The 22,217-nt window shown below is 58.8% G+C and overlaps 1 protein-coding gene across 2 annotated transcripts in view; it reads left to right on the plus strand.

The window, feature by feature from the left end:
• Window positions 1-17,911, plus strand: part of BMP1 (bone morphogenetic protein 1) — a 39,559-nt gene extending 21,648 nt beyond the window's left edge. The window contains exons 9-20 of one of the 2 annotated variants that reach the window (XM_036313883.1): window positions 412-514; window positions 2,339-2,455; window positions 2,685-2,830; window positions 2,958-3,153; window positions 4,049-4,174; window positions 5,202-5,362; window positions 5,747-5,927; window positions 9,614-9,739; window positions 12,867-12,994; window positions 13,387-13,600; window positions 15,152-15,402; window positions 17,246-17,911. In XM_036313883.1, coding sequence (XP_036169776.1) covers window positions 412-514; window positions 2,339-2,455; window positions 2,685-2,830; window positions 2,958-3,153; window positions 4,049-4,174; window positions 5,202-5,362; window positions 5,747-5,927; window positions 9,614-9,739; window positions 12,867-12,994; window positions 13,387-13,600; window positions 15,152-15,402; window positions 17,246-17,380 — 1,884 coding nt within the window. In that variant the 3' untranslated portion in view covers window positions 17,381-17,911. Of the gene's footprint in view, window positions 1-411; window positions 515-2,338; window positions 2,456-2,684; window positions 2,831-2,957; window positions 3,154-4,048; window positions 4,175-5,201; window positions 5,363-5,746; window positions 5,928-8,968; window positions 9,329-9,613; window positions 9,740-12,866; window positions 12,995-13,386; window positions 13,601-15,151; window positions 15,403-17,245 lie in introns of those variants that run through there. The other variant, XM_036313884.1, reaches the window with a different exon arrangement.
• The last annotated feature ends 4,306 nt before the right edge of the window (window positions 17,912-22,217 follow it).

The raw sequence follows: 22,217 nt of genomic DNA on the forward strand, positions 1-22,217 counted from the left end.
CACCTGCCGCCTGGGCCCTTCCTCTCACTGAGGAGACCTCTTCCCTCTAAAGGTGCTGTGATTTAGGTGATTTAAGCTGACCACAGGGAGAGCTGGGTGTCACCCCAGGCAACGGCTCCTCCCTGAGGGAATCCATAAGCTGAGCCTGTGCTCTCGTACACATGCTCACCGGGCCATGCATTTTAAGTGAGGACTGGCCTGTGGCACCTGGAAGGATGCTGACTGACACAGGCCGACGGCTGGGGAGAGGAGGATATTTCTGTGCCAGGAACTCCTTTTTGGAACCTTTAACTATTTATTACCCAGAGCAAACCGCCTCACAAAAGCGGGACAGCGGTCCTGGGGCTGGAGGGCGAGGCCCATGAGGTGTGAGGAGCCACATAACCCTCTCCCTCCTCCCTTCTCCTCTAGATCATTCTGAACTTCACATCCATGGACCTGTACCGGAGCCGCCTGTGCTGGTACGACTACGTCGAGGTCCGAGATGGCTTTTGGAGGAAGGCGCCCCTCCGAGGTAACGCATAGCCCGGCCTCCTCGTCCGCTGACTGCTCCTTACAACTACCTCATCCTCCCCTGGGACCCAACGCCTGGCCAAGGGCGACACCCTGCGTGGGAACCCGGCCTGCTGGCTGCATCACTAACTAGCGGGGGGACTTTGGGCAAGTCCCTTTCCCAGTCTGGACCTCACAGTCCTTGGTACAGGCTTCCGGGCCCCCCTCCTGGTGGCCGTCAATGTAAGGATCAGGGAGGCATCTGAGTTGACAGAAATGGACAGGCTATTCTGCACATCCCAAGTCCCGGGTTCCCTTCCTCACCTGGGCAATTTCAGAGGCTGTTTTTCTCTGTCTGCAAGGTCCAGCCTGAGGGTGCCCCCGGTGCTGCCTGGTCCACCACGAGGGCCACCCCACGTGACAGAGGCCCACACTCATTTGCAGAGGGTGCTTTTTTCCTTGAGGGGGGATGAGTAAGTAGGAAATGAGTGGGTCAGAACCGCAGAACAGAAGGTGCTTTAATAGACATAGAGTAGGTCAGCCCTAGCCGGTTCGGCTCAGTGGGTAGAGCATCAGCCCTCGGCCTGAAGGGTTTAGGTTCGATCCTGGTCAAGGGCGGTTGCAGACTCAATCCCCAGTCAGGGCACATGTGGGAGGCAACCAATCGATGTGTCTCTCTCACATCGATGTTACCCTCTCTCTAGAAATCAATGGAAAAAATATCCTTGGGTGAGGATTAACCTAAATAAATAACTAAATAACTAAATAACTAAGGAGTTAGGCTGAAGAGAGGCATAATGAGACGGTCTTGGCGCCCAGCCTGAGGAGCTGTGAGATTTGTTCTCCAGTGTGGGTGGGCCCCCAGGCCGCTCGGGACCAGTTGTTAGCGTTGGGACCTTTGTCCCACAGCCCGTGCCTCCAGCGGGCGGACAAATCCTTGCTTACCGTATCTTCCCTCGAGTCTCTGGCGTTTGAGACTTCTTATTCATTACCTAAAGCAGCTGTTATTACGACACATTGTCCTGCAGACATGTGAGCGTTGCCAAGACTGCCGTTTATTTTCATAACTTACATTCCTAGTTCAACGCCCTCTGTCCCTTGCTGAAAGCTGGGAAACACCCAATTACCAGGAAGATCCCTGGTTGATCCCTGCCTGTGAAGAACCCCACAGATGGGCAGCCTCATCCACCGGTGGGGGTTCTTGTCAGATTTTATTTCAAAGGGAGCATTTTCTGAACCAGTCTCCGGATTCCGGGATTTATCTGGGGTCCTGTGGCAATGCCTGCTTTGAATCAAATGACACATTTTATAATGTACAAGGAAAACTGTTTTGGTTCTCGGTTATTGTTTACATGGAGATCAAATAAGAAAAAATAGGTAACAATGGTAATATGCTCTTTAGAAAACGTAAATACTGGGGGGGAAGAGGAGGCAGGATAAGAAAAAAAGAAACAAAAGAAAAAAACGTAAATAAAACACATGTTCAGTTGGTTATTGTGCAGAATCACCTTTCCTCCCAGAAAAAGACTCCTATCTTTATCCCTCAATCAAGTGCGTGAAATCCTCTAGAACAGCATCGCCAGCTGGTGGTCCGTGAGGTCCGAAAGGTCGGCGACCGCTGCTCTAGAAGGTCTCTCTCTGGCTCTTCAAGGCCAAGCTGGCCCTTGGACCAGGCACAGGCCCCCTGGAGGGTGTGCGGTCTTGGGAATGTGTGCCCGGTGCAGACCGGAGCCCAAGCCCTGTGTCGCTCAGAGAGGTGGGGCTTCCGGAGGGACAGGCTGGATTGAGAAGGAGAGGGGGGCTCAGTTCGGGCCTCACTGCCCCTCTGCCCACACCATCTTCACAGGCCGCTTCTGCGGGGGCAAACTCCCCGAGCCTATCGTCTCCACCGACAGCCGCCTTTGGGTTGAATTCCGAAGCAGCAGCAACTGGGTCGGGAAGGGCTTCTTTGCAGTCTATGAAGGTACTGAGGGTGAAAATGGGGTTGGGGGTGGTCAGATATATGGGGTCCCTGGCATCCTAAAACCACCCCCTCCTGGCACCAGAAGAGATCCCATGGGACTGGCTGGGAGGGGAAGGAGGGCCCTGGGAAGCTGGGGGGATGTGGGAAGGGCTGGAGGAGGGGGGAGGACTCCTAAGCAAGGCAGAGCTTTCTTACTGACCTCCCTTTTCCCCCACCTGTGTCCCCAAAGCCATCTGTGGGGGAGATGTGAAAAAGGACAATGGCCACATCCAGTCGCCCAATTACCCAGATGATTACCGGCCCAGCAAAGTCTGCATCTGGCGGATCCAGGTGTCCGAGGGCTTCCACGTGGGCCTCACCTTCCAGTCCTTCGAGGTAGGTCAGAGACCCTGTGACCCTTTCACGCCCCAGTTGCCCCCAGGACTGCCCACCTCTCCATGGGCTCCGGGTGCTGGGTGCTGGCCACCAGAGCTCCTCTGCTGACCGAGCCCCTGACCCCCAGATTGAGCGCCACGACAGCTGCGCCTATGACTACCTGGAGGTGCGAGACGGGCACAGTGAGAGCAGCACCCTCATCGGGCGCTACTGTGGCTACGAGAAGCCTGATGACATCAAGAGCACCTCCAGCCGCCTCTGGCTCAAGTTCGTCTCTGACGGGTCCATTAACAAAGCCGGTTTTGCTGTCAACTTTTTCAAAGGTGCCGCCTTCCCCGGTCCCTCCCCCCTTCCACTTCCACAGCAATCCGTCTTCTCCATTCCTTCTTTTATTTTTTTTTAAATTTTATTTTATTTGATAAGAACTCTTAGCATGTGAACTACCCGCTGAACATTTTTAAGTGTACAATACAGTATGGCTGACCCCAGGCACAATTGCTGATGGACCGTTAGTCTGTGTCCATCCACATCTTGGCTGTTGTAGACAGTGCTGTGATGACTTCATTCCTTCTTCATTCACTCATTCAACACAAAGACTGTGAGGGACACAGACCTAGCGCCCTGGCCTGGAATGTATGGCCTAAATGGGGAGAAAAGCTCAGCCCCTCAGAAAAACTGCGTACCTCCTTGAGTAAATGACAGAGCCAGTACAAGTAGCTGACCCGTGGCAGGTGCTCGACTATGGATTGAAATGACAATTCAGGCGTTGCCTTAACACCCAGAAGTTTGTACAGAGGGCACAGGAGGCCGCGAGGCAGGAAGCACCTTGGCGCTCAGGGAGGAAGCAGGGCAGCTGGAGGAGGCATCCATGTGACCTCGGACAGGGTGTTCTGCCTGAGCACCGGTAAACGGTGTGGTCAGAGAAAAGACTGTGAGGTCCCCCTGCCCCTGCTTCAGGGCACTGCCTGTCCCTTTGGGGCTCTCATGAGAAGTACCCCCTGGGGACTGAGTGGGTCCTGAGTAGCCGTGGAGAGCTGGGTGCGGCCAGGAGGCCACGGCCTCCCAGCTGAGTGGCTCACGACCGACTGCCCACTGTAGAATGGGGCTGGGGGCCATCACAGGAAGCCTGAGGACCCTGGATGTGACTCTCAAGCAGGAGGAGGAGGAGGGACTCTTTTTGCCTGGGAGTCACTGATACCCATTCCTTCCTACCCGCAGAAGTGGACGAGTGCTCTCGGCCCAACCGTGGGGGCTGTGAGCAGCGGTGCCTCAACACCCTGGGCAGCTACAAGTGCAGCTGTGACCCTGGGTACGAGCTGGCCCCTGACAAGCGCCGCTGTGAGGGTGAGTGTCCCCAGACCGCCCCATGACTGTCCCCTCCCTCACCCCAAACCGTCCAGCCAGATCTCTCATGCCCCAGACAGAACCATTCCAGGAACAGCGAGGACTCCCTAGAAGTTTCTTCACCACGTGCACAAGGAATACATTTCATAATTTAATCCCCAGAACACGCTGTTACCAGGGCTGATGTACTCTGCTTTTTGTGTTGTTGTTTTTTTTCATTCTTACTATGTTTTTTAAATGCTTATCTTGACCTGCTGATTGATTTCATCACCCACGGGAAGGTCATGATCCTCGATTTGGAAACCCTGCCCTGGGGCAGGCACTGAGCCTCAGCCTCTCCCTGTACACGCTGCCGAGAGGCTGGTGGTGGCGCCCTGTGCTCACGGGCTCCAGCTCAGCCTGGTCTTGCCGAGTGGCTTCTCCCTGCTCACCTCTGGGCAGGCCCTCCCGGTTCCTCCCGGCCCTCACTGCCCACCGGCCTCACTGCCCACCAGCCCTCACTGCCCACCCGCCCTCACTGCCCACCGCCCTCACTGCCCACCCACCCTCACTGCCCACCGGCTTCACTGCCCACCCGCCCTCACTGCCCACCGGCCCTCACTGCCCACCGCCCTCACTGCCCACCCGCCCTCACTGCCCACCGCCCTCACTGCCCACCCACCCTCACTGCCCACCCACCCTCACTGCCCACCCGCCCTCACTGCCCACCCGCCCTCACTGCCCACCGCCCTCACTGCCCACCCACCCTCACTGCCCACCGGCCTCACTGCCCACCCGCCCTCACTGCCCACCCGCCCTCACTGCCCACCCACCCTCACTGCCCACTGACACTGCCTTTCTTGAGCCCCTTGCTCTTTCTCCTCCCTCTCAGCAGGTGCCCTGACCCCACCCCATGCCTCCTTCCCTCTGTCCTAGAGCAACCAGGCCGAGGCCCCCACCTGACCCTTAATGCACCCCAGCTCACGTCGGGTGCCCTTCCCTAGAGCGGGGACCCCTGGAGGGTGATGCCACTCCCTTGTGCCCCCAGCTGCCTGTGGCGGATTCCTCACCAAGCTCAACGGCTCCATCACCAGCCCGGGCTGGCCCAAGGAGTACCCGCCCAACAAGAACTGCATCTGGCAGCTGGTGGCCCCCACCCAGTACCGTATCTCCCTGCAGTTCGACTTCTTCGAGACCGAGGGCAACGACGTAAGTGCTGCTGGGCTGAGGAGACGGAGGAAGGTCTGAGGCATGGGAACTCAGCTCGATGCCTGCATCCTACCCTCTGAAACAGACATACTCCCAGAATGTAGAGGGGAGAGGGAGCCAGGGAAGCAGGGGCCGCTCAGGGGAGGCGGGAAGGCCCCGGAGCCCACGGCATGTGGGAATGAAGGACATGGGGTCCGGAAGCCTGTGGAGGGAGGCAGGGCTGGGTCCATCTGATGGCAGCAGGGTGGCACCGATTTGAATTGTTAGGTTTGGTAAAGCAGGTAACTGCAGGAGAAAGGACCCACAGAACAGGAAGGCTCCTGGGCCGGGTGGTCAGGAGAGGCTTCCTGGAGGAGGTGGGCCTGGAGCCGCACTACCCTGCAGGTGTGCAAGTACGACTTCGTGGAGGTGCGCAGTGGACTCACAGCTGACTCCAAGCTGCACGGCAAGTTCTGTGGCTCTGAGAAGCCCGAGGTCATCACCTCCCAGTACAACAACATGCGCGTGGAGTTCAAGTCCGACAACACCGTCTCCAAAAAGGGCTTCAAGGCCCACTTCTTCTCAGGTAACATGGACTCCCCAGCTCCAAGCCGCTCTCTTGCTTCCTGGTACCTGCAGCAGGGTCTGTCCCTGCTCCCACACTGGCCCTCCACCACCAGGCCAGCCCCTCTGCCCTGAACCCCATTATTCCAGAGCCCTCAGGGTTCTATGGAGGCTGACCTGAGGCTGGGCAGGACACAGGCAGGACACAGGGATGCAGAAATGAAGGGAGAGGGTGAGCCAGGTGTCAGGAGTCTGAGAGCGGACAGGCCCTGGGGACAGGCGGTTCCGTGTGGCTGGAGGACAGGAGCTGCGAGCAGAGAGCAGGAGGGCGTCTGCATGGACAGGGTGGCTGTAGCCAGACTGCTGACCAGACCTGCAGGCTCCAGATGGGTTCATGCCTAGGAAGCAGCCTCCCTCCCTCCAACACCAAAGCCTTTCTCCCCCCAGCCTGCAGGTCAGGGACTCAGGTTCAGCCAGCATTTATTTGATTAATTATTCATTTAAAATTATTTATTATATTATTATATTTACTTATGTACTATCTGTATATATTTAGTTAGTTTATTGAGAGTTGCCTTGGGGTTGAGTCCCCTTGATGGCCCCATCTTCAGGTGACCTAAAAGGTAGTCACAGCCCCTGCCCAGCCTCTGAGCTTGACCTCCAGGGGTCCCAGGAGACCTCTCCCTGCTTTCTTAATCCCTCTGCCCTTGACTCTGGGGCCAGGCTGAGAGGTGGCCAGTGGTCTTTCTGAGGCATGTAGGACCTGGGACCCAGATAGTGTAGGGCAGGAGGAGGGTTTTGTGGGGGGCAGCTGGGGGTCCTCACCCCCAGCACACCTGGTGGGTGGGGCACGGGCGGCAGGAAGGCAGGAAGCCCACGGCCTGTCCACGCTGCCTTCCTTCTCCCCTCCTTTGCCCAGGGTCCTGCATCCTCCAGCCCCTCTGTGGCCGCCCTGCACCCCTGCCTGCCCCACCTGGATGCCATGCACTGCCCCTGTGCACTGGTTCCCTGCTTGGCACTGCCAGCCACCCTGCTTTGCTTAAAGTGCCCATAGTCCCTGCCCCTGGCTTGCTGAGACCCTCCCCTTTCAGTGCAAACCCCTTTCTCCCTGCGCCTACCTGGAACTCCTACGAGGTGCTCACCAGAGGGCTGAGGGGACATAACACCTACTCAGGTGTGGGCTTGGCCCCAGGGAAACCATTACCTGCTTACTCTCGTCTCTTCCTGCCCTTCTGTCGCTCCGGTCGTGAGGGGGGAGGGGACTGACACCACATCTGTCAGGCCTAGAGCCCAGGGCTCTCCACCCATGGTTACTGCCCTGCCCTGGCATGGCACTGTGCCCACCCACCCGCAGTCCCGCACAGAGATGCCCATACACACATGTGCACACACACACACACACACGTGCGTATTGCCCAATCCCACAAGAAACCAGCCAAGGACCCTCACCAGTGGGCATCAAGGTCCAGCCCTCAGGGCATGGGGCATCTGACTCTGGCCGCCCAGGAGGGGGGCTCTTTGGACTTTTGGGACACCGAGCGAGGAGACTCTAAGCCAAGAAGGAGAAGAAAAAGCCTGAAGAACTTCAGTCTGATCTCAGCCACCTTCCGGGGCATTTGGCACTGGAGGGTGAGTGCCATCTTCTTGTCTGGGCCCATGTCCACCCCCCTGCTCCTGCCCCTCCTGCGACCTGCCCCCCTGGCTTCAAGGGGAGGCTGCCCACCCCCACCCCCACCCCCACCATGCCAGGGCCCTACCCAGGGATGCGAGAGCAGGTCTTCCTCAGGATTCACTTTTCCCTCATTCATTCGTTCAGCCATTCACGTACTCACTCATTCACTGGGCAAGTGTTTTTTATCCCTACTGTCCGCCAGGCCCTATACTGGGTGCTTGGGGTGCAAATACGAGGAAGGTGTGGTCAAAACATTTCAGAGAAATCTTTGCTCAGTCCATGAGCTCCCAGCATAGTCACCGGTGAGTTCCTCAGTGACACCCCATGAGGGTCATCGGGTCTCCATCACCCCCACTTTCCTGCGGGGCGGATGCAAAGGCAGCTTCCCCAGGCCCTCAGTCAGGGTCTCGGTGAGGTTCTAACTGAGAAGGAGCCCTTCAAAGAGACCCTACCTCTTTGCCTTGGGTTCCTGCAGGCCCCAAAGGGTCTGGCCCACCTGAGAACGGATTGGAGAAGCAAGTCCTGGGAGCCAGGGCTCCAGCCCCTGGGCCCCTCTCCTGAGGGAGACAGGGCTCCCCTTGGCACAGACCCCACTGGCCATGTGAATGCCAACAGGCATCTTTCTACCTTGGGTTCATCTCTGAAATTCTGGGTGCCCATTCAGTCCACACACCTTCCTGAATGCCGGCCTCAGTGCCAGGCACATGGTCCCCAGTGACCATGAACATGTGGGTGTGACCGACACATACCTCTGTGACCATGTGTCTGTGTCAGTGGGCACCCTTGAGTGTGTATCTCTGTGTGCACGTGTACACAGATGGGTGGATGGCTGATAATGTGTGCGCGTGTGGTATCTGTCTGCCCTGTTTGTGTGTGACATGCATCCTGTGCACACATAGGTGTGAGCCTGTGGGTCAGTATCTGTACTGCCATGTTGGGACGACAGTACATCATGAGGGGAGCCTGTGGGTGTGGGTGTGTGTCTAACATGCTCTGTAGCTGCAGCATCCAGAGTGAGAGAGCGGAGCTCTCCCTGAGCCCCCCCCCCTTCCTTGGACTGAGCCCCTCTGCCTGAGACTGTTTCTCTCCCCCAGTGCACGGGCCTTGTGCCCAGCCCTGCAGGCCTTCTCCCTGCCACAGGCTTCCTCCCCATCCATCCATCCATCCATCCATCCATCCATCCCTGTCGCTGTGCTCCTCCCACCTGCCACCCCTTGGTGCCCTGGCTGCGCAGACATGGCCTCCTGCATGTGTGTGCCCCCTGCCTTCCGCCTGCCCCGTGGCTCTGCCTCGAGGCCCGGGTCTGGTTTTCATTGCTCTCCCTGTCTGATCCCTGCCCTCCACCCTCCACCCCCTCGGTCCCTTTTCTCCTTCTCTCTCTCTCGTTTCAGAAAAAAGGCCGGCTCTGCAGCCCCCTCGGGGACGACCCCACCAGCTCAAATTCCGAGTACAGAAAAGAAACCGGACCCCCCAGTGAGGCCCCCCAGGCCTCCCGGACCCTTTGTTACTCAGGAACCTCACCTTGGACAGAATGGGCTGGGGGCTCCCGAGCCGCCCACCCCCACCTCCGCTCTGCCACTCCGGCCTGCCTCCCTCTGGCCGGACAGAACTGGTGCTCTCCTCCCCCCCGCGTCCCCCTCACATGGACAGGGGACCTTCCCCCCCCACACCCTCCCATGTTGATGGTGTCTGTGACATTTCCTGTTGTGAAGTAAAAAAGGGACCCCTGCGTCCTGCTCCTTTCTCTTGCAGTCTGCTTGTCCGTGTGTCTGTTTTTCCACTTGTCCGTCTGTCCAGTAAGCAGGTAATGGTAAAGGGTCCCCATGCTGGTCAGCTCCAGACCCAGCCCTCCCTCCACCCCACTTCTACTTTCTCTCCCCACAGCCGGACCCTGTCATCGCCTTGAACTCTCACCCCCCCACCCCCCAGCTCCCGGGGGGAGGAAGCCCAGCCAGGCCTCCCGCTTCCCCTGGGGTGACCGCCCGGACCTCAGCCCTGCACAGACCCGGGGTCTGCCCTTGTTTGCTCCCCTGCAGACAAGGACGAGTGCTCCAAGGACAACGGCGGCTGCCAGCACGACTGCGCCAACACCTTCGGCAGCTACGAGTGCCTGTGCCGCAGCGGCTTCGTCCTGCACGACAACAAACACGACTGCAAGGAAGGTAACCGAGCCGGGCCGGCGCCAGGCCCGCCGGGCACCTCCCCTGCCCGCCCAGCACCTCCCGTGCCCGCCCGGCACCTCCCCTGCCCACCCGGCACCTCCCATGCCCAGCCGGCACCTCCCATGCCCGCAGCAACTGGACTTGCAGGACCGAAGGCTGGGGAGCACCAGGTCAGAGGTGCCCTCCCCACTGGTCAGTGTTTAGACTCAGAGAGCTGAGCGACTCCTGGGGTCACCTCATGTCACCCGTGCCTGGCGCACAGGTCTTCCCAGCCCCAGCCACATCCAAGCCACATGCGCTTCCGGGCTCTCCTTGTGTGTCAGGAAAGGGAGCTCACAGCTGCCCCAGGCTCCATTTTGGGCTGTTTTCGTAGTTAGTGTTTCTTCAAATCCATGTCCAGGTCCTTCTTTTTGTAACGACCTCCCTCTGGCAGAGGCGCGATGGGACTCGGTTAAGAGCACAGACTGGAGCCAGGCTGCCTGACCCAGTCCTGCCAGCCAGCCAGCCAGCTGTGAGCCCCTGAGCCAGTGCCTTCCTGTCCCTGTACCTCGGTTTGCTCCTTGTGACATGTAGAGGTGACAGCACCTGCCCTGTAAAGGCGTGAGGCTGTGAAGGCTCCACGCAGCACCTGGCTCATCGCCAGCACCATCATGCATGTCACCGTTTTGGGTCACACTGCTGACCCCGGGGACACTCAGAACAGGGCCGCTGCCTCCCAGGAACTGAAGCCCTACAGATATTTGAACACAGCTCTCACGTCATCCTTGACATCCTTTGGGCACTGGCCTTCTCCAAGGCGCTCACTCCACTGTGGCCCCCGCCTGTTAGCACTTCCTAACCCCAGCACAGCGCAGACTCGCCTCTGCCACTGAATGTCTGTGTGGCCTGGGTGAGTCCCTTCACCCCCCTGAGCTTCCGTTTCCTCACCCGTGAGATGATTTTTGAAAATGGTACCTATTGTGCAGGGTACTAAGCTTCAGGGAACTTGCTCTGTGCACTTAGCACAGCGGCTGGCAAATGCCTCTTCTCACCATTAGTAGATGGACAACCAAGGTACAAACAAACCGCTGGCCAGAATAAACAGGATCCAAGCACCCAACAGCGACCCAACAGACACTCCAGGACGTCCAACCCGGTCACTTCAGGCTCCCCAAATATGAAGGCCTGACTCCTGGCCCCCCCCGCCACCCCTATCGTTTAGCTAGAGGGGATCTAATTCTGATGTTGTCAAACTGCGTTTTTATCTTTGCACCTTCCATGAAAAAGAGGGTTTTGCTAAAGAACCCTCAGCGTCAACATCAACGAGATAGCTGGGGAGGGTTTCAAATTCTTGGGAAGGTGGCCTGTATGCAGTAGCTCTGATTCGCTTTAGAAGCACATGGTTCCTTACTCGCTTAAAGGATGGGCTAATTACAGATCAGTCAGAGGGTGCCCCCTGCGGGTGCAGCGCTGTGCAGGGTTCTGTAGCCCCTGCTGCCCAGGAGACTGCAGTCTAGCTGGTGTGCAAGGACATGTTTGAGGGCATGAGGACCAGGGGAGGATGCGGAGGGCAGTGCCTGTAGACATGGAAAGTCCTGGAGGGGTAATGAGACAGCTCATAGCTCAGCTGGGAGGGCCAGGAGCTCCGCCTGCCTCCACCTGCCTGCAAGGTGCCACTCTTCTCCAGGTCCTCCCGACCGACCGTGCAGGCATCTTGAGCCTCTGACTAGGCACAGCTATTCAGCCTGCGCCCCCCCGCCCCGCCCCCGCCCCTCATACACACACCCATCCCTTTCTCCTCCCCAGCCCAGCAGTCTACCTCTGCCCACTTTTCCTAGAGGGGCCTGTGAGATTGGATGGTAATGAATAATGAGCACCGGCTTTTAAATTTGTTTGTGAGGCCACGCTTTTTAGAGGCAGAAAGCAGACTGCAGGGGATCGAGGAGCCACAAGCAGTGAGGAGGTGGTGATAGCTGTCTTGAAGGTTGGCTGAGCAGAGAAGGAGAGAGGCTGGGCCGTGGGAGGGCTGGCTTAGGATGGGCACAGCTCAGGAAGGCTCATAGGCTGGCAGAGAGAGGGAGGGTGGGAAATGTGTGCTCCCAGGGTCCCCAGGTCAGAGAAGGAGATCATTCCTGCCTGAGAGGAGGGGCGCTTTCTCTGAGACAGGGAAGGAGGGGAAGTGGAGGTGGGGGGTGTGAGTTTGCAGGTAGGGTCGGGAGGTTGAAGTCCTTCATCGTTGAGGCCCCGACTTTCTCAGGGAGGCAGGAGGGGAGGGGGTCAGCTGGGAGTTGAGGAGAGGGCTGAAGGTTTAAACGGAGCCATTGCTGAGGAGGTGAGAGATGGCGCTGGTGAAGGACAAATCCAAGAGTATCCAGTGGTTTGGGGCCCACCGAGTTGGGGGGCCACGGATGGGGTTTTCCAAGATGGTTCAGCAGGATGGCGTGTGGCTGACCAGTCGGGGCTCAGCCTGCAGTCCAGCTGGATAGGGAAGGAAGTCAACAAGGAGGGATATTGGGAGAAACTGGCGGGATCGGCGTGGAGGTCTCGCTAAAGTTGAAGAAGGGGGACAGGAGAATGAGCGCCTGAGTGCCCTGGGAGACGGGAGGGGCCACAGAGAGGGTGGTGAGTGCAGCCTGGAGACGCAGTGGTGATGGCAAAGGCTGGGGTGAGGTCACCTCAGGAGGACGGAGATAAGGCCCAGTGGAGCTGAGGGCAGGGCATTGGGCGGACCGTCTCGTGTTTGTTGACATCACCCCGGACGGCGGTAGCGGGAGTGGGATGGAGAGAACTGAGTCAGGTGCCAAAGTCTTCTCTGACTGTGGAGGCGTGGCAGGAGGTCAGAGGATGCCAGCGTCTCAGAGGGCAGAGAAGGTGTGGCCAGGTGGCCTCACAGGTCCAGGGGTTTGCTCAGGGCGCCTGAGAGGGTGGTGCCGGGGATGCTGCCAGTGCGGCTGCGCTTGGAACCAAGCAGCTTGGTTTCCCGGGGCGTGGGTACAATGGGAACAAGCGATAGAAGTGCAGTCAGCTTTTATGTGGGAAGCAAGAGAAAGAAGGCAGGCAGGTGGGAGGGAGTGGCTTCCTTGCTTCCGAGGGGCATTGAAGCATTGGGGTTCCTGATGACTCCCTTCCCCTAACTCACCTCCCACAGCTGGCTGTGACCACAAGGTGACATCCACTAGCGGCACCATCACCAGCCCCAACTGGCCCGACAAGTATCCCAGCAAGAAGGAGTGCACCTGGGCTATCTCTAGCACCCCCGGGCACCGGGTCAAGCTGGTGAGCTGCCCACACCCCCGCCTGCACAGGCACCCTGCTCCCCCTGCCACGAAGCCGCCACCTCTTTCCTGTCGGCTCCAAAGCCCTGGGTACTTAGAGTTACTGCCCAGAGCAGGGCAGGCTGCAGGCTGATGGCCTGGCTGAGCCCACAGGGCTGCCATCCTGCGGGAAGCCCAGGCTGGTCTCCACAGAGGCCCTTCCTCAGTGTACATTGGGGGTGTTCCTGCCATCACCCCATTCCTGGATCCCCCCTCACTGCCGTCCACCAACTGTGGCCGCTCCCCCTGGACTCTATGAGCAGGGGTCAGGAGGCCTGAGTTTGGAGCCACCTGCTGCCCACCCCACTGGCCCCCACCACATTCCTAGCTCACTGTCCTGCTCCCATGCCCCAGACCTTCCTGGAGATGGACATTGAGTCCCAGCCCGAGTGTGCCTACGACCACCTGGAGGTGTACGACGGGCGTGACGCCAAGGCCCCGGTTCTGGGCCGCTTCTGTGGGAGCAAGAAGCCCGAGCCGGTGGTGGCCACGGGCAGCCGCATGTTCCTGCGCTTCTACTCCGACAACTCCGTCCAGCGGAAGGGCTTCCAGGCGTCCCATTCCACAGGTGAGGACACCTGCCCCCGGCCCGGGCAGCCGGCCCGAGCGCCAGCATTTGTTCTGGAGGCATCTGCTGGTCCCGGTCTCAGAGGCAGGCCCGGCTCGGGTGGGCTTACAAAGAGCCTGTGAAGGCACAGACAGACCGAGCCTGGGCCTGGCTGGGGAGACGGTGTGTGCTGAGGACTAGGCCAGGGGAGCAGAGAGGGAGCCTCCTGGGCGAGGAAGAGGAAGTTCTGGTTGGGGGCTGGGGAGGTGGCCCTTCGGAGGGCAGTGACGACAGGGGGTAGGGGATCAGGGTTGGGGAGGGAATCCCCAGATTTCCCAGTGCTCGGACACTGAACTTTGCCCCCAAATTCACTCTTCATTCATTCAATACCTGCTTACTAACACGTAACATGTATGAGGCAGCATTCTAAGTGCGGGTCACAAAACGTATGAAGCAGACGAACAACTCAGCCCTTGAAGGGCTTCCTCTGTGTTCATTTGTTTGTTTATTTATCAACCATTTACCGAGCTCTGGTCATGAGCAAGAAGGCTATGTGGAACAATGGCTATGAGAAGGCTATGAGGAACAATGGTTATGCCTCAGACCTGAGCCCTTCACCCCACTCACCCCCAGAAACTCGCAGTCTAGGAGAGAGACGGACTGTGCAGGTGATTACAGCAGGAGACAAAGCATGATAAGGACCTCGCTCAGGGTGTGACTGGTGGGTCACAGGGGAGGAGCCCAGCCCAGCCCAGGCCGCTCTGAGTGGGTACAGGTGCTAGCAGATCACTCAGCTTGTCCAGAGCAAGGATGTGTGAGGCCAGCAGTGAAGTGGGGGCATTGGCTGCAGAGAAAGGCTGGAGGCCAGTCGTGGGAGGCCTAGAACGTCTGTCAGACCCAGGGCGTTGGATCGGGGCTTTGCAGGCTCCTTGTGGGTCTCCAGCCACCTGCTGGGGTCTCTCCAGAGCGGGTGTGTCACAGTCCCCCCTCAATACGTTCAACTCAGTCCCTGCCCCAGGCCCCCACCCCCCGTCCCCACCCCACAGGGAAGGGTGAGCACCAGGTGTCCTGGAGGCCAGAGGGCGTCCGGAGGAGGTAGCTGCCCGTGGCCCTGCCCTGCATGCTCTCCCCTCCCAGCACAGAAGTCGCAGGCTGGAGGCCCGGAACCCCATCTGGCCGTCAGAGTGCTTGGCCCACACTGTGTTTTTTAAAAACGTGAGCCAACATTTAAAAATCAGGAGTTTTCACATAAAATCTGGATGATCCTATTCTCTCTTAAGAATAGAATCTGGCAGCGCAGGGCCCACATTCTTCCATGACATCCATCAACTGGAGGACTTAGCCATGTCCCCTCTCAGCAAGCATGCCCTCCACCACGCCTCTGCTCTGAGCCGCCCCACCCTGTGCACCCCCGGCCCCCATGCTCTGGGCCAAGTCCTGAGCCAGGCCCAAACCCGGCCCTCACTAGCCATGCGGCCTCGCAGGGCCTGCAGCCGGCCTGGAGGCCTGCGTGGTGGGGTGCAGGCCGCCGCGGCTGAGCTCGGCGAGTGATGGCCCATCTTGTCCCCACAGAGTGCGGAGGCCAGGTGCGAGCCGAGGTGAAGTCCAAGGATCTTTACTCCCACGCCCAGTTTGGCGACAACAACTACCCCGGGGGGGTGGACTGCGAGTGGGTCATCGTGGCAGAGGAAGGCTACGGTGTGGAGCTCGTGTTCCAGACCTTCGAGGTGGAAGAGGAGACGGACTGTGGCTACGACTACATGGAGCTCTTTGATGGCTACGACAGCACAGCCCCCAGGCTGGGGCGCTACTGTGGCTCCGGGGTGAGGTCCCACTCTCGCCCCAATCCAGTGGCCCGGTGTCAGCCCAGTGCCTCTGCAGGCATGGGGTGCCGGTATGGTGGGTGGCAGCATTTGCTGGCCCTTGGCCAGGGCCCAGAGACCTGCTGGGTGGCTGATCACAGAGGCCTGCCCTGCGCTGGGCCATCCCCACCCGGGACAACGGGTCCTTTTAGGGCAAAACAGAGGTTCCTGCAGCCTCTGGGATGGGCCTTGCCCTGACTCAAGCCTCCCCAGCACCCGTTTGGTTGGGCCTCCAGTGTAGCTTGCATCTGGAGAGGAGGAGGCCCCAACCCCATCCCTTGCTCCAGCCCAAGGCAGCTCACCAGGACTCAGAGGTGGGAGCCAGAGCCAGGGACCAGCACCTAAGCGAGCTGTGCTGACCAGCCGTTCTGGCTGAGCCACAAAAACACCCTCCTCACTCGCATGGCCAGCTTCCCTTCTTGGTGAGAGGCCAGTGGTTCCCGAGCTGCTGCTGTCCAACCAGGCCCTGAGCACCACTTCTTGGCCTTTTAGAGGCGGTGGCAAGAGTGTGCTCGATAGGGTTTTAACTGAGGCCACAGGAAAACCACAAAGGTGGATCTATGTTCCTCCCAGTCAGAGCTTGTGGCTCCTTCTCTCTCTCTTTTTTTAATCTTGTCCTCCTTCAGAGAATGCTGTCTTTCTCTGCCCATCCACCCCCCCCCCCACACACACACACAGACACACACGTTTGCACATGCATTCACCTCATGTGCATACCCAGACTGTCCTCCCATCACCTCCTGGTCCCCGCCTCTCAGGGCCGTGCTCCAGGCCACCTGGGCGCCCCAGGAAGGGTGAACTTCCCAGAGCTGGAGCAGCTGCTGGACCCAACATTGTGGCGAGTCTCCTTTCAAGTAGAGCTTCAGCCTGTTGAATGGCAAGGGCTGGGCAGGGTGAGGGGTGGGGAGGTGGAGCGGGAAGCGGGGCACACAGTCCCCTTGCCTGCCCTGCTAGAGGCTCGGGAGTCCCCTGGCTGCCAAACTGGCACCCCTCCTACCCTTTGGCCTTTGTCACTTCCTTGATCTGGCACATTCGGGTGCCCTAGGTGGCTTCTTCCAGAAACTTCCACAGACAGAAGCTAGCAGGTGGGGATCTGGGGAAGGAGCCCAATCCCATCAGGGCTTCCTGGCATGGTTGCCAGAAATGTCCCTAAGGTTCTAAGAAATGATCCTTCAGGGCAGGGCATCTGTGTGCTGATGCTTTACGGGTGGCTGTCACCCTGGGGGTCTGTACAGAGGTGAGGAGGGGCTGGCAGGAGCCTGGGAAGGGGCATCACCTGGCGTTGACGATGGTCAGAAGTGGGGGAGGGGGCTGGGGGTTGGCCGAGCCAGGTCCGGGGAACCCAGCTGTCCAGTCTTCTCCAGGAGATGGCTGGGCAGCAAGAAGGCAGCCACTCAGAGAATCTGCTTCCTTTGCAGAACCCTCCACAGCCACCTGCTCATGTACCCTCTCCCCCAGACCTTTTAGGCTTAGAGAGCAGATAGCCTTTGGTCCTGTTTGTACTTGCGGGAAGCAAGGTCCAGAAAGGTAGTGCGTTGCCAAAACTTCACAACGAACTAGTTAGTAACAGAGCCGGGTTGAGAATAGACGTTTTACTCTGGACTTAAGACAAGTTCCTCTGCCCCCTGCTTTCTCCCCTCCCCCAGGCACCCCTTAAACGGCCACTAGAAGAGTCTCCTGCTCCAAGGGGTCGGGGGACCTGGTGGAAGTCGGAGCCTGCCTTCCATAGAGCAGGGGGCCTTAGGGAGGGAAAACCGCAGCCCGGGGCCCGTCCTCAGCCTCACACATCCCCTTCCTCCGTCAGCCCCCTGAGGAGGTGTACTCGGCGGGAGACTCTGTCCTGGTGAGGTTCCACTCCGATGACACCATCACCAAAAAAGGCTTCCACCTGCGCTACACCAGCACCAAGTTCCAGGACACACTGCACAGCAGGAAGTGACCGCTGCCCCCGTCACCTGGACCGGACAGTGGGAGCACCCGTCCCCACCCCCCGATGGTCTGGATGCGGCTGTCCTCAGGAGGCAGGGACTTGGACTCCTTCATGAGCCACTTCCCCAGATCCCTCCCCCGCTGGCCCTACCTGAGCAAGGGCCCAGGGCCGGGGAGCCAGAGCTTTTACTGAGACACTTGAAGTGGCCATTCCTCTGTGGGGGCCGGCCGGTGGGGGGAGGGTCTGTCAGCGGGACCCTCCTGCCTGTCCTGCCCACCTCTGCGTGCTGGATTGTGTATAGCTGGTGCATATCTTCATTGTAATATCCGTGTCCCGGCCCTTCCCCGGCCTCACTTGGTTTTATTTTGAGCCTCCACTTCCCACTGTTTCCTGGGGCATGAGTTTCCGTACGCGTCCCACAGGAGCACAGTGGGGAGAGGAAGGGGAAGGGTGGGGAAGGAGACAGGCCTTCTCTCAGGCCCAGTGGCTGGTCGGCCACACCAGGGCATCCCAGCCAATAAACCGAAAGTGTTACAGCCAGTATCCTGTGCCAAATGCTGTCTGGGACATGGTGGGAGGGGGTGGGGGTGTCTCATTCCAGATGTGCAGGCTTGCTGGAGTGGCCCATAGCCAGGACATCTGGCCTCCCTGGCTGCCCTTCCTCCCTTCTATTTAGGACCCCTGCGGGTGTGATTTCACACTTGGGCACACACAAACACAGCCACCTCGCACACTTCAGCCTGCAGGCGGGCGCACCAAATGCACACACTGCACAGCCCTCCCACACAACGGGAGGGGTGGAACATTCTGTAAAAGGCTCTTTGGTGGAGAGGGAGGAGGTATGGAAAAGGGGAGAAGCGTGTGTTTGTCCATCCGGTGTCCATCTGGGTTTTCTGTCTCTGTGTCTAAGAAAGGGGTGTGTGGGCTGCGAGGGTGTCCAACCAGGGAACCTCACCAGGAGCCAGAAAACTGGCATCAGCCAGAGCAGACCCGTTAACTAGAGCCTGCCACCCTGAAGGTCAGGCGTGGGTCCTCTTGTCATGGAGACAAGAGCCAGACGCTGAGCAAACATTCCAGCTCTGGCCCCCTCTCCCACAGCGACTCAAGGTTGTGTCTTGTCTGGCCTCCTCCTTCCTGCCATTGCCTCCCTCCCAGCCAGCCCAGAGGCTCAGACCTGTCTCCCTGAGGCCAGAGGGAGAGAAACCATATCCCTGCTCCTTCTCTTCAAAGGAGTCTGTCTCTCTGCCTTTTCTCTACATGGATCTCAGGGGGAAAGAACCGAGGGAGAACCCAGGTTCTTACACTGAGGCCGCCACCCTCAGCTTCCGGGAAGATCGGCAGCCTGCTCCAGGCCCCGGGGCTCCCTGAGGGCCTTCAGTGGGGCTGTAGTTCTTTTACTGTCTCCAAACTCCTCCCTATAGCAGGGGCAGGTGTTGTGCCAGATAGAGGGACTGTGCCCAGGAAGCGGGGACCCATGCCCAGGAAGCAGTGTGGCATGGTGCACCCCACACTGGCCCTGTAAGCAGCAGTGGGACCCAGACCCATTGCTAGCATGTGATTGCACACAGTCCCCTCCCACGGTCAGGCTGCAGCCCGTCCTCCAGCCCTGACCGCAGGTGGACAGGGCTGAGCAGAATGGAAAGCCCCCAAACTGTTGGAGCTGCCTGGGATCTCACCCAGACACTTTGCCGGCCAACCTGGCATCAGCTCCTCCACGGCCAAACTTGCAGTCAATGGTCACAGCTCCCTTCACCAGCCCTCCGGGGTCCTCAGAAGCTCAGAGGACCCACTCCCAGGCCACAAGCCACAGGTACAGAGGGAACCGAGATCATAACTCCGTCTAGACTGTGGGGCCGCAGCCACAGAGTCCCTGGTTCTCCACCTCAAACAGGGCCTCTGAATAAATACCACAGCTGGGGCAGCTCAGGATCGCCCTCTGCAGCCACCCTGGGCACCAGTCCCGAGACCATCACCACCATAAATTCGGACCCTATAATGGCTCAGGGGCTCGGGCTGGCAGGTTCTCCAGTCTTCCCTGGGCCCATCTTCAGAGGCTGCCACCAGGCAGTGGAGGCTGCCTAGGAGCTGCCTGCAGGCCACTGATACTCCACAACTTAGGTGTTCTCAGGGCCCAGCTCACCCTCCCCTTCTGGCTGCTTCGGGTTCTAAACTGGACCAGCTTCAGAGCAGCTGCCCATCCCCTCAGATGGTCCCATGTGGGAGGAAGGCACCCTCGCTCTTCCAACTGTCTCCAAGCCCCCAAGGACCCTGGGTTTCCCTGGATCCTGAGTGCACGACCAGTGAGAGAGCTAGAATGGACCTGCCCCGGACTGTGCTCCCAATCCTGGTACCCAGGTTGAGATGACCGCATAGCCTGGACCTTCCGACTCCTCCCTCTGGGAGCACCTCTCTGGCCCGAGAGGACAGGATGACAGCACGAGCGGGCAGTCAGCAGACCTGGCTCTGCCAGGCTTCGCCCTGTGACGTTGGCCAGCTGCCCCCCTCTGGGCCTCTGCTCCCCCAGCCTGTTGCCTTTGCCCAGCAAACTTTCCTGCCACAGGCAAGGAGAAAACCCAGGGCCCAGGCTCCCGGCAGCCAGAGGACTGGGCCAGGCTCCTGAGGCCACTGGGATCCTCAGCAGCAGTGGGGGCTTGCAGGGCTAACTGTTGGCCCTGCACTGCCCCTCCCTCCTTTTTCTCTCTGATTCCACCCCCACCCCCACTCCTCTTCCCCCCAGCAAATTTGAATGCAAACACAAGCTCTACCATTTGGTGGTTTTGTGACCCTGGGTGAGTCACTTCACCGCTTCTTTATCTAGGCCAGTGATGGCGAGCCTTTTGAGCTCGGCGTGTCAGCATTTTGAAAAACCCTAACTTAACTCTGGTGCCGTGTCACATATAGAAATTTTTTGATATTTGCAACCATAGTAAAACAAAGACTTATATTTTTGATATTTATTTTACATATTTAAATGCCATTTAACAAAGAAAAATCAACCAAAAAAAATGAGTTCGTGTGTCACCTCTGACACGCGTGTCATAGGTTCGCCATCACTGATCTGGACACATAGGATGATGACACCTCACAGGGTTTCAAGGAGGGAATGAGATAACCTTTGAAGACAGCCTGTAGATGGGCCTTCTTTTCCTTTCCTCTGCGGGACAATTTTCCGGTTCCTGGGCCACTCCTTTCCTATGATAAAAGGAGACTTCTGGCACACAAGTTTCTGGTTGGGCATCAGGAGCGTAGCCCAGAACTACTGTCAGAAAAGACCATGCTTAACCCACAGCAAGGCGGGGCTCACAGAGCAGGGGACATATTTCTGGCTCGCCTTTCTGGGCACCTCCCAAGTCCCACCCTGTGCTTGACTGTCCCTACACGCAGGGCTGACTCTGGAGTCCTGGAAAAGGTTTGCTGCTCCGTTTTGCAACAATAGTAGTGCCCGACGGGGAGTGGGGCAGAGGGCAGCCAGATGTTTTCCCCAGAGAGCCATGCGGCCCCTCACCCAGCCTCCTGTTGACCAGCCCCCTTCTCCTGCTCCAGCCCCCTCCCAGCCCCACATCCTCCCTGCCCCCATCCCAGGAACATCTGGTTCCAATCTCCTCCAGATGCTGTGGCCAAGCTGTTTTATGGCCAATCACCTCAGCTCAGCTTCCTGAAGGCCTCCCTCCACTTTGGGGAATGGTCCCTTCTTGTCCCTCTCCCTGGGACCCCAGCCACTTCTTTTCCCAACATGGATAAGAGACACATACTGAAGCCAGATGCAACTGTGAGGGTTCTCCGAGCAGGCACATCCCTTCCCACTATGTGTGTGGGGGCTGTACTCCATCCAGGATTCACAGAAAGATGCTGGCCCAGGAGGAAAGGAATGGGCAGGGAAGGAGATGTCTGCGAGTGTGTGTGTGTGTGTGTGTGTGTGCGCGCGTGTGTGTGTGTGTTGGGAGCGCTAGTGCATGTGGTTATGTGTATGTGTTGGCTGTGTCAGAGGTGCCCCTTGGGGGCCACCACCTCATTTTCCCTCCCTTCCTGCCCTGGAGCAGGGCTAGCTCAGGGCCCCTGCTGTATACAGAGGCAACTGCAGCCCAAGGTTGTCCCTCGCCTTTCAGCTCTCTGTGGCCAGCAAGGCTGTCTTCTAAATCAATCCAGCTCAAGGAGGGTGTGTGAGTGTGTCTGTGTGTGTGTGTGTGTGTGTGTGTGTGTGTGTGTGCTCCCGTGCAGGCCTCTGTGCAGACTCCACCAGATGCCCTGGCCCAGCATGGTCTGATGGCACCTCTAGCAGCGCAGGGCAGGCGTGGCAGAGAGCAGCTATCTGGAGAGAGGGAGGAGCAGCTCTCTGGAGGAAGCCTGCCCATGTGCTCCCCAGCCCCGCCCACCCTGCCTCAGGCGGCCACCTGCACTCCCACTAAAAGGACACTGGAACCAACCTCTCCTCCTAAGAAACCCAGGAGGAGTCACAGAAGGAAGACTGAAGCCTGAGCCTCGCCTCTGGAGGACCCTGAAAACCCCTAGGCTCCCGGCAGGAGGTAGGGGCTCCTGCTCAGAGGTGAAAGGCTAGACCCTGGTGCTCACTCCTGCCCTGGGAATTCCGGACTCCACTGCTTGCTGCCCAAGCCCTTTAAATAAGCCTCCTGGGCATTTTCGACTCCACAGCCCCCCCTGGTGTTTTCAGGAATTAGGACGGCCTTGGTCCGCCAGAGGAGATCCTTGCCAGGGCCACTGTGTCTGAGCCCGCCCTGCTTGTGTCTTACCGTCTCAGGTGACCCTGGCACACAATAGGGGACACAGGGCAGTGACATGAGAAGATGCCAGCTTCTGATTCGATCCTGGCCACTGTCATCGACTGACT

Source organism: Myotis myotis, unplaced genomic scaffold (assembly GCF_014108235.1).
Source record: "Myotis myotis isolate mMyoMyo1 unplaced genomic scaffold, mMyoMyo1.p scaffold_m19_p_6, whole genome shotgun sequence".
NCBI lineage: Eukaryota > Metazoa > Chordata > Mammalia > Chiroptera > Vespertilionidae > Myotis > Myotis myotis.